We start from the raw sequence: 12,712 nt of genomic DNA on the forward strand, positions 1-12,712 counted from the left end.
AAACTATGATAATGAAGATGTCATACTAATACACAATACAAAGCAATGAAACAGAATGCCCATAAAAATACAAGCACATACAAAAATATATAGTAAAAGGGCATTTTCAAATAAATGAGAAAAGACTGGCTTATGTATTAGCTGGTGTGAGGGGATAATGGAAAATATTACATTAGATTTTTGCCCTGTAGTAATACCCAAATAAGTTCCACTTATATATTTATAATAAAAAAGGCCAAAGTCATAAAAGAAAATGTATGTAAATATTTACTTACTCAGAATGTGAAAAGATTGTCTATGTATACAACTGAAGGTGGAAACTGTTAAAGAAAATGACAAAATTCTAAAACTTTTGAATGTAAAAAACCAAGACACTTCTCAAAATTCATCAAATTAAACACCTAAGATCTTTGCAGTTTACTGTATACAAATTTTACTTCAATATTTTTTAAAAAGTAAAACAAAAAATAAACTCCACTATTTTTGACTTAAAACACTATATGAAAGGGTGAAAGCAAGTATTTTTGACCAAGAAGAGGTATCCAACACTCTTCAGATCAGAGCATCTTAGCTCTCTCTAGAGCCTCTCCAATCATAGTGAGTAGAAAGTCTATTCTGTCTGTAGGGAAAGCTGGCACAGAAACAAAATGTTATTGTGTAAGAAAAAGCACAGAAACAGAGTAGCATGACATAGGATCTGAGGCGGGGAGGGGGGAATCCACATGCTATTGAGCTTGTAGTTTTTAAAAAATTAAGCCATTTCATTATTGCTAGATGTGCTTTGTTCTTAGTCCCATCCCTCAACGTTCTTATTTAAACAAACAAAGAGTATTGAAAGGCAAGTGGTGAACTGGGGAATTCGGGACATGTGACAAAATAATGGTTAATTTCCTAAAAATATAAAGAGCTCTCACAAATCAATATGAAAAATGATAAATGTGTTAATAGAAAATAAGCAACATGTGAACAGGCTTTAATAAAAGACATATAATTAGCGAAAATATGAGAAAAAAATGTTTAACCTCACTAGTAATGAAATAATTGAGAATCAAATCAAGAAAATATCATACAGTATTTTACCCACAAGATTGGCAATGTACAACACTGGCGAGAAAGCAGAAAACAAGGGCATTTTTGTATACTGTTGGGATTATAAATTGGTACCCTCTTCCTGGAAGGCAATTCAGGGCCACTTCATTTAGTCTCTGTATTTTATTCTTTCATTCAAAATTTTATAAAAAATTCAAACATAAGAAAATTACAGAAAAGAATATAATACACCCTTACCTACTACCCATATGTAACAGATGTTATCATTTTGATATTTTTATTTTTGAGGGTGGAGAAAATAAAAATCTCACTTCCCAATGCTTCTGAAAAAGTAACCACTGTCCTAAATTGATGTGTATTATTTCTATGCTTTTTTTTTTTTTAAAGATTGGCACCTGAGCTAACAACTGTTGCCAATGTTTCTTTTTCCTGCTTTTTTCTCCCCAAATCCCCCCAGTACATAGTTGTATATTTTAACTGTGAGTCCTGCTAGTTGTGGTGTGTGGGATGCCGCCTCAACATGGCCTAATGAGGGGTGCCATGTCCGCGCCCAGGATCCGAACCCTCAGCTGCCGAAGCAGAGTGTGTGAACTTAACCACTCGGCCACGGGGCCGGCCCCTCTATGCATACTTTATACATACTATGCATGTATAAATTGTCATATGACATAAAAAATGTCATAATTATGTGTGACTAAGAAAAAATGATGCCAAATAAACTATGAAACAATGCTTTAATAAAAGATTTATACCTTTGTGATAGGTTTTTTAGACTTTAAAAAAAATCTTGTCATTTCTGTTTTGCTTACACAGTAACTTTCCTTCTATGTTAAATCAGTGTAATCATTTTGAAGACACTTTAAACAGCATTTAAACTTAATACATGTAGTCCCAACAGTGTACAAAATCCAATTATGTGAAATATGAATAGCTATGACCACATTGGTGCAACTATGCCATGACAGCTGCCTAGCCAACAGCAACTGTAAGACACCATTGACCTAAGATGTTTCTCAACTTCAAAGATATGGAAACATGAAAAGTGCATTTTGGGATAAATTTTGGAGCTTTAAGCTTCTACAAAACAACATCCTTTTGGACCTTGAGGATTCTCTCAGCACTAAGTTTTCAAAGCATTTAAAGATGGCTCACTGCCTAAGGAACAAAGCCAGTAGCAGTTAGCTACTTCTGGAGCACAGGATTTTCTTCTTAGCCCAGCCTTCCTCCATTTCACTACGTGGTGCAGAGAAAACTGTTTTATGCTAAAGGATACTAGTAGGTTGAGTTATCCCCCTGTGGTAACATCTGCCTTAAATCAGGCCCAGGAATTTACATACTTACCAACTGGGACTATGGTGATGCAAGTGAGGCACACTTGCCTTGGGGACAAAATATAAGGGGTGCCAAAAAATTCAGTAATCAAGATAAACATTTTAATGCAACATTTAAAAGAATCAAAATTAATGCATAAACCATGACCAAAATATCAAAATTTGCAATAAAGACAGAATCATTATTACTGAATTTTCCTTTTGCCTCAGGCTCCAACATAGCATGGCAGGGCACTGTTACTGGTCCAGCCTTGTAGGGGAAGGAGAGCAGTCAGCAGGATTAATGTGGTACCTCACTACAGTTTAAAAGATTAACTTGAAGATATGCGCACCCTACAACCCAGTAATTTTATTTCTAGGCAAATACTAGAGAAACACTAGTATGTGTGCTCAAGGGACACAAGCCCAGACGTTCATTGCATCAGTTTTTTAACAGTAAGAAGTTGCAAATAATCTAAATATCCCTCAGTGTGGAAATGGATAAATACTTTATGGTGTAATCACACAAAGGAATACTATACCAGTTTGTTTTTTAAATTTGTTTAACCTTTAGCTTGTTTTATAGAAGAGGGGGATGTAGAGGGAATAACATGAGCAGATAAACTGAAACCTGAGGCTGGGAATAACACTCTTTCCTCCCCACAATACCCCCTGCAAAATCAAAACGAACTCAACACAGCAGGAGGAGTGCAGGGGAGGGGTGCTGGGTGACTGATCTCTAGGGCAGGTGATGTCTGACTCTTGTTCCAAGCCCACTGCCCCTTCCCCACCTCCTAAATATAACTAAATCATGATACTTGGGAAGATCACCAAAACAAAACCTGTCAATATGGCTCATAGCTCAGCACTGTTAACTTACTAAGTTTCTTTTCTTGTAAAAGAGTAACTTTCTAGTTTCATCTGCCTATTCACATACACACTCTCTGAGCCAAGTGATTTTCAAACTTTTCAAAGTCAAAAAACCTTTAGTCAAACGAAATCTTGGATGGAATCCCAATAGGCAACACAGAAAAAACCAGAACTGCTCTGAGGTAGACAGCTGGTACGCTGGTTAACTCCGTCTGGTAATTATAACATTATAGACAGAGTTTGAACTACATGAGAAGTCTTAAGACTATTAGCTTATTTCTAGGTATACATAATTTTAAAACGTGACCTCTTCATGAAAAGCTTTGCAGGTTCGTAAAGAACATAATTAAATTCAGTAGCTTTCAGTTCAAGAGTATGCTTCAATAGCGTCAAAGTGCCATAATAATTATAACCAGTCTTACCTAAGATCAACTTTAATAGTGAACATTAAATATAAATATTTAAAATAAACCTTATACTGTTGTCAATTTACTTATAAAAACCTTATTCATAAGCAAAATCTCATGAATCTCATGTCTTAAAGACTTACAAATGAAGCAAAACCACCTCTTCATAGTTAGTGCACAGCTCAGAATAAGTGCAAACAATCCGGGAGATGGAAAGGAGGTATCAGATCCATACATTAGAATAATTCTTGGATTGTACTAGTCCTCTGCACCTCAAATATATGCCCAGGTATTTTCATTACAGGTGGATATTGAATGGGAAGAAGGAAAGAATACATTTGTTGTACAGATTTAATCACTAAAGAAATCACTGTTGCCAACATTATAAACTAGGGCTTATTAGTCAAGGAAAAAGAATCCCAAACCTTTGATTCTACCTATATATAAGTTATGGTTCTTTAGTGCCCTGCTATAGTGTGAATGCTAAGAGAGAGAAGAAATAATAACTAACCTCCTAACACCAAGATTATGGCCCCCTCACTCCTGAATTAGACAAGTATGGCTACTGGCTACGTCTGAGTGGGGAATGATGTGCACAGTTAACAGAAGTGTTTGCCAGGTAGAATAAAACTAAAACTGAAAATAAGGGGGAGAAGTTACCATGGCCAGGAAAACTAACAAGTGAGTATTGGTGGCGAGGTGATGCTGCCTGAAAAGCAACTTATTCTGTATTAGCAGCTACCCTGTCTTACTTCCAGACCACAAGATAACATACATAGGTCACCAAGACAATGGGCAATAAACACTTGCTTAGTATTTTCACTAAGGCTCACAGAACAATTCCCAGAGTTCAATAGAAAAAAATCTTGTAAAAAATGTATAAAAAATGACAATGTGAATTGTTATAATGCCACAGAACAATTCCCAGAGTTCAATAGAAAAAAATCTTGTAAAAAATGTATAAAAAATGACAATGTGAATTGTTATAATGCCCACTAAGAATTTATTTGCAAAAGCAAGTAACTCTCACAATTGCTTTGAGATGAAATCATAACTTAAATTCTGGTCAAGATTACTACCTTAGCATTTGACTATCTTACAGATACAACAGATTTTCTGCATGTTGTGCATTATGTTTAATATGTGAAAAAAAACCCATTATTTTTCACTAAATACTATTTAGCTACCCAAAACATGTTCTAAAATCTTTATCAAATACTCCCTCTTATTGAACCAGACTAATTTCTAAATACAAATAAAGGCAATTAGGAAAAGGAAATGTGAATTTGAGATGTCATTTAAAAATGCAATCTAAACTCAAGACAAGAATAAGATTTGGCTAGCAAAAGAAATTTAATGGACATCTTCAGATTAATTTCAATAACTGAAGCCAAATCAAAACTCAGTTTAACTCAAGCAACATATATTGACAGTCAATAGTGTACTTTCAAAGGTTTTAGAAAACACACAATTTGTTTTCTACATGACTAATTTGTTGTTTGGAAACAAAAACTTGGTGCATAATGTCAAAATAATTATTTATGTATGGTCTCATGCCATCAAATATTTTAGGTAGCTTAGTTTGGAATATAAACTACTGAGGCTCTAATTTCTGGCTCAAATGCTGGGCTAATCCTATTATAGAAACATTTCTCACCAACCGATACTGCTTCCCTTGTTATTAGAAGGCATTTTGAAGCCTGGCTAGAAATAAAGGACCTCAAAGGGCCTGGCAGCAGCTTCATTTTCATATAGGAAGACCAATTCACTACAATTTTTATCAATGACAGTGCAACTCATAAAGTATTTCTATATTCAGCATTAAGAAATGATGACTCTTGGTCATAAACTGTACTCAGGTTAATAAACTTATGGTGCAGAAGCTGGAAAACATTTCTTGTTTAGATTGTTTCTCCTTCAAAAGGAGATATTTTAAAAATAAATATCAGAAAATATGCAACTTGATGTTTCAGTATCTGCTACATTAAGTAATAAAGGAGACCAAAGAAACTAAGCTTTTAGATAGGTATGTTAACGCCTTGTATATTGGCAAACTTCATCTTTTAAGATGTTTTTAATTTTGCTACAGTTTCTTATGAGGACTCAGGGTCTAGTTAGCTGGTTGGCGAGAGCCTGATCGCACTATCAAAAGACATCATCAAAACCCAAGTGAATCCCACACATCTGAAAATAAAACTGACGTAAGAAAGGACTTACGGAGAAATCACAGTTGCTGTCACTTTTGGCTACCAAACACATTTAAAACCAAAAACTCAAGTAATGAATATCTTAAGCAAATATTATAATTACCAAGCCTCAGAATTGGGAAAGAAACATGTGACAGAAATTATGACTGCCTTTTACTTTTTCTTACACCTCCATGGTAACTCCCCCCAACCCTGATCAATGTTTAGAAAACTGAAAAACCTAACAATAAAACTTCAGCATAAAGCCCTGATCCACTTAATCGTCATTAAAAAAGAAAAGTCTTGTCTTTATCTGGCCAATCTGACGTGACATCTCAGTCATGGTAAAAGTATTTTATTTAAAACATGAATTTAAAAATTCAGCATAAAAGTGTGAGACCTTTCAAAGAAATAACACAAATCCATAGTAATTGAGGACATTTTTAAAAAATTAAAATGATCTGAATATATGCCATGCAAAAATCAAACTGTATTGTTATGTTTAACCTTAATTCATGAGTTTCCCAAGTTGAAACACACCATAGAAATTTTCTGGGAGAAAAAAGTACAATGTGAAAGATTCCACCTTATTCCTCTTGCTTTCTCAGTTTCAGTCTAACAGTGAGCACAAGCTCCCATATCTCCCCCTAAGTAAATCTGATGTCAGAGCTATATGTCTTAAGATCCCTTTACTATTATACTGTGATATCTGGAATAAATGAACGCCCTAAAAAGCTGTCCCAAGGACAGGGGCAGCCATTCTGAAAGTCTAGGGGTCCCAGAGAGCCTTTCAAAGAGGCCCACAAAATCAAAACTATTTTCTTAACATTACTAGTACTTATTCTTTTTCAACATCTTGACATGTGCACTAGTTGAGCAAAAGAAAAGGTGGGTAAAACTGCAGGCACCTTAGCACAAATCAAGATGGGGCACCAAACTAATTAGTGGTTATTGTATCTTTACTGCCGCACTCACAGAGGGGAAAAAAGGGAGGAAAAGCCAGTTTCAGTTAACAACGTCCTTGATTAGGCAATAAAAAATTAATTTTATTACACCTCTATCCCAGAGTGCACATCTTTTTAATATCCTCTCTGGTGAAATGGCAAGTACTGGTTCCACAGCATGGTGAAGTGTGATGGCTGTCTCTCATGCTATTATTTGAGACATGTGCTGAACTAGCCACTTTTCATAAAACACCACTTTTACTTGAAAGAATGACTGACAGACTATAGTTATTCAGCGACATTTTCTCTAAAATAAATGAAGGAAGCTTGTCACTTAAGGAAAACAACTGACAATATTTGTTGACAATGACAAAATTTCACCTTTCAAGTGAAAATTAGAATTTTGAAAAATCTGTATCCATCACTGTGAGCTTGACAGCTTCCCAACACTTAAGACTCTTTTGATAAGATCAGTTACATCAAGAAAAAAAATTTTAAACATTGCGTAATAACATGTCTATATTCTAAAGAACTGCATAATCCAATGAGCTTGTATTTTCCAAATGACCAATGTGCAATGTTACAAAGTCATGCAAAAGTAGATCCATTCGAACTACAAGGTAGACCAAACGGACTGCAACGTAACAGAGTACAAAACTGACTGATAAAGTTTCAGATTCCGCATCGGAACTAACCTTCAGGAAACTACCAGTTATGACGTTCTGATAATGTATCAAAGAGGAATATTCACAATTATCTGAAGCTATTATTCTTTTCTAAATACATATTTGTGTGAGGCCATATTTCTTCATATACGTCAAAGTGCCAAATTGCAACAAGATCAAATGCAGAAGCAGATATGATAATCCAGCCCAACATTAAAGGATTTACAAAAAAGAAAACCAGAGATACCTTTCACACTGAATTTTTCAGATTCAAAAAATAATTATTTCATAAAACAATGCTATTTATGTTAATAGGTAATGGTTTTATTCTTTTAATGAATAGGTAAAATTTCTTGGTTTTAATTTCTAATACAATAAAATTTCAATAGATGTAACCAAAAAGCAAAAGTTCTTTGGGATCTTTGATTTTTTTAAGAATATAAATGGATCCTGATACCAAAATATTTGAGAACAGCTGGACTAGAGAATTCAGATTAGTAAACTTTGAATATAGGTTTTCCTTTGCTAACTGACACGTTATTTGTACTTCAAGGGCTACTAAACCTCTTGAAAAAGATTTTTTAAAGTGGTATAAAGAATGTTTTTGGAGTGGAGGAGGGGTAATTAGTATTGTCCTATCCAGTTTGGTTAATTCCTCCTTGGAATTACAATTCACCTGCATGGTTCTGTACAAGAAATTTCACAATAAATAGTCTAACTATATAAAGTGTTTAAAGTAACATTCAAAACTGGACTTGTATTTTTAAAAATCATACCAAATAGTAATATGTCACACTGTTTTTCTCAATTCTTTATTTAGGTAACAAGTTGGTTATGTTCACTGCACTGTATGAAACATCACAACATCATACTGGAAAGGTGCTGTCAGTACAGGGTTGGATCAGAGTGGACAGTTTAAACAATAAACCACTTTGCATTCTTCATTCCCTATCTTTTAACAACCCTCAAACCCAGTAAAGGGACAAAGAGCTTTTAACATCATCATGTAAAGCACTTTAACTTACAAGGCTAAAATCTAAAGAATAAATAAAATATATTGTGGCAATAATTCCTTTTAGACCAAAAATCAGGTGCACAATAAATCAAATGATCAGGAAAGCTGTCTGTATTCAAATGTGTGGCTCTCCAGAAACAGCTTCAGGAAAATGTTACAGAAAATACCATGAATTCCATTTCACACAGGACCAGATGATGACTCATTTTAACTACACACAAGGGCAATTACATCCTGCTGAAACACAATTTAAACACATAGGAAAATGTTTACAGAGCATCCACAACACGTAAACCATGTACAAATGGATACATTCATTGCTTCTCCTACCCCATAGCTTCTTTTAGATAAATATTTTACTCTTCATGTTCAGCATTAATTGGATACATGCAAAACTCAAAAGAATTCAAGAACTCAAAGTTATTGTAAAAATAGAATTAAACTAATAATCTTCAAGTACCTTATGTGACAGCCACTCTGTACCGTGCCCAATGTTATAAAATGAAAGGTTACTGAACCCATGAAAATATCTCTGTAATATTTCCTTAGATCTAAAATAGATAATTTTAAATGTATTTATAGTCATTTCAATGTGATATTCTGAGCTTTTAAAATAACATAAACAATTAAAAATTTTACCAAATTACACAAAACTTGTATCTTAAAAGCTGAAAAATTAAAACTATAGAAACCCACATGTAAAAGAAAAATCACAATTTACATTATAAAGGCAAATCTCATCATTTAAAAAAATTTGCAGCAGTGAGATGTCAAAGCAAATTATAAATAGCCATAAATTAATCCATTTGGTTTCAAAGATTTTCTAGTGAGAGTTAAAGGATGTAGTAGATACATGCATAAAATTTGTAAGGGTTTATAATATTATTGCCAAATACACTTTATCTTGAAGCAGGCAACATTACAATTTGGACATTATTGGAGAACCTAGTCTGGTAATACAGGTAAAATTGGAAAAAAATTAAATAACAATTAATAATAAATATATATCCTATAGTAAATTGCTCAAAGGAAATTTCAAGCCACAGAGCTGCAAAAGGCTTCCAACTTGGTGAACTGGAAAAAGGAACATCTCATACAATTCTTTACTCTTACATGCTTATATGTTGTGTGTCTTGTTTAAAAAAACAAAAACAAAAACAAAAAACCATAATGTATCTTCAGAGTACAGCTAACTATATTCCCATGCACCTCAGGCACATTTGTTATTTGTGGTGAAATAACTCCATTGGTTTCTAGGGCCAAAAGTTCAATACAGGTGTAACCAGTATGCCTGAGGTTGGCGAAAAATACTGTAGTACAGGCAATGCTACAAGTGGCAATTATCAGAAAACACAAATATGAACAAATGATGGGAAATGCTAATGATTTTCTGCTCATATCACAAAACGTTGGGAATCCACAAGAATATTTTTCCCTTGTATTGAAGAAAATTGTGATTAAAAGTTTTTTCCCCCAATTTTCAGAATCAAAAGCATTTTAGAAGGTTTATAAGGCTACCATGGGTCTTCTAGATCTCCAGCACCCTACAGGAAGAGAAAAGGAAGAATATAATTATTATTTACCTATACCACTTCCAGGTTGGATTGAATTTCAAAGAAAACAAAATTAAATGAACAAATTACCTTCCTTTCTTTGTTTGAAAAGGTACTTTTACAGAGAAGTGTGTGTATTGTATATTGTGTGCACACACATGGATCTATCTAATATAGATAGACAACCGGTTGGGTTTTTTCTCCCCTCTCCACCAAATGCCTTCCTCTTTCTCAAACCACTTAAAAATATTCTGGCATTGGAAAAATAGATCAAAACATCAGCTACATTCGAAGACGCCAAAGTTTCAACTCACAGTACCTCAAGTAACTTTAGACACATGATAAATGTAAACATGAAGAAGAAAAGCTAATGTTCTATATTCACAATTGTTTTAAAAAATATTTTCCCATGTGACTAATAGTCATCTGCATTTAAAAAACCCATTTTAACAAAAACAAAACTCACAACTGCCACTATTTAAAACATTCTGTAATTCTGTAATTTACTAATATCTGATGAATACTTATAGTAAAGTTGACAGTCTTGCAATCTTTAATATGCTTATCATGGCAATTCTCTGACATGTCTACGTGTGTCCAAAGATTAATATTTTGTACCACAAAAAGAGGATAATAAATAGAATAGATTTACTTTGAATAAGCAAGACTTCTCAAAAGTTTTTCCTTTTAGTTAAAATGAAAAAAGCCAAGCCAAAAGTTTTCTAAATACAAATGAATTTCTAATGGGTACTTTTCCGAGATACCAAACCTGGTAGTTTAAAAAAAATTAACTTAAAAATAAGTACAACATGCATAGATTATTCCACATCACATGCTTTATTTGGACTTAAACACTTATAATTTCATTCTAAACACTTGGTTGACATACATTTTGATGTATGTAGTTATGCTATACAGAATATACAAACCAAAGCTGTATGAATAATACATAGGTTTTTCAAAAATTATGTTTCATAAAGAATACAGAGAAAGGAAAAATAACCACACATCCAATATCTCAGAACTTCTAAAAATAAAACTACAGAGATGTAAAATATAAACAAGTCAAAGAACACACAAATTATCATCCTTGAAGAAAAATACAGGTCAGCATCTGCCATTCTTTGAAGAACTAAAATTACTAAAGAAAACATAAATTTATTACAAAACTAATTATGAGTGTGCTAATATGTAAAATAATGTGAAGCGGTAATAATTCTACATTAACAAGTTTTTCCACAATATAATGTAATCTCACTAATCAGGAATCTCTAATCCTATCCAGTATGAATTTAACTACTGACTTTAATAACTAGTAGCCTCATTTCTGGCATACAATATGAAATGACATATCATTTTGTTAAATTCAAAGTACTATAAATAGTTACTTTTAAGCTATCTGATAAAGGTGTATGCAAAGGCCTTCTTAAAAAACAAGGCTATGTGAATATAGTAAAACTAGTTTACCAAGATTCAATTAACAAAACGGTTATAATAAATGCATACATTACACTTCCTAAGTAAAAACCATCAAATCAAAGATCACAAAAATATTACCACAAAGTAAAGTCATATTTTTTCATCACTCATCTTTGTCCCTGCATCTTCATTAGAGCTGTCTAATTCAGCAAGATCACTTTTTGATTCAGTATGGCTTTCCTGCATTGTCACTGGGCTTCCAGCATCACTGTTCGAAGTAGTAGCTGTGGCAGCTGGTTCAGCAGGGCTTTCTTCTCCCTCTACTTTAGCTAGCCTGTAACTAGTCAGCATCTCCTCCAGAAGTTGTCGGTAGTTTCCCCTATGATTAATTCTCATTTGCCTGAGAGCTTCCACCAATTTCCCCTGTGATCCACTTTCCTCTGCTTCATCGGAGGCCTTTTTTTAAGATTCAAGACCCCAGTGTCAGTAGACAAACTAGGATATCACATGTATTTCATAACATATCACAGCAAAACACTCATTTCTCTACCATGAGGAATATAGTCTAAGCATGAGAACATTTCATTAAACAAGTATCAAGTCTTACTTGTGTCAATTAATAAAAACTTCCAATTGAAATACCTCAAGTTATTTTTAGCAAATTACCATTAACTAGTTTGTCTTATTTCACATTGTCATTTGAAATTTAATCTGAAATTTACTCTATTAGAATTCAACAAAAACACAAGCATTTCCTAAAACTAACTTATAAAGACAATAATTGGCTACAACGATTTAGTACAAAAGAAAATTAGTGTTTAAAGCGACAGGAAAGGACAGAAAAGCAGGCCATCAGATCATTAGTTTCTTCATCTCTGCTGAATGACAGGTAGGAGAGGAGATACAAAATATAAAACTATATAAATTTAAACTGGATTTGGGGGAAAATTTTAAAGCTTTCGTGGATAAAAATTTTATTTACTTTTTGTCTTTAAATATTTTAATTAAAATATCTCTAGAGAAAAACATTAAACACTATAATAAGATATGAATAGTAAACTACTCAATCCTTTTACATTTCATTAAATTTTGAAAAATCTGCAAGTTTCTGCAATAGTAGCTACTCAATATTGTTAGCAGAACAAGCTCTAACATTGAAGCTGACCACAGTTATGCTGACAGACTAAAAGCAAGACAACCTTACATTATGTGCTTCCTGAGGTGATACATTAAGGAGTACAGAGCCATGTCCTGTGTTCTTGTCAAAAACATTTAATATAAATCTAACAAACC

General features: G+C 33.3%; 1 protein-coding gene across 8 annotated transcripts in view; it reads right to left on the bottom strand.

The window, feature by feature from the left end:
* Nucleotides 1–12,712, bottom strand: part of PPM1B (protein phosphatase, Mg2+/Mn2+ dependent 1B) — a 92,326-nt gene that overhangs the window by 4,570 nt on the left and 75,044 nt on the right. For 2 of the 8 annotated variants that reach the window (XM_008515175.2, XM_070572767.1), the window contains exon 6: nucleotides 276–320. In XM_008515175.2, the coding sequence (XP_008513397.1) occupies nucleotides 276–320 (45 nt within the window). Of the gene's footprint in view, nucleotides 1–275; nucleotides 321–8,228; nucleotides 11,876–12,712 lie in introns of those variants that run through there. The other 6 variants (XM_070572768.1, XM_008515176.2, XM_008515174.2 and 3 more) reach the window with 3 other exon arrangements.

The sequence above is a fragment of the Equus przewalskii genome, chromosome 14, assembly GCF_037783145.1.
Source record: "Equus przewalskii isolate Varuska chromosome 14, EquPr2, whole genome shotgun sequence".
Classification (NCBI taxonomy): Eukaryota; Metazoa; Chordata; class Mammalia; order Perissodactyla; family Equidae; genus Equus; species Equus przewalskii.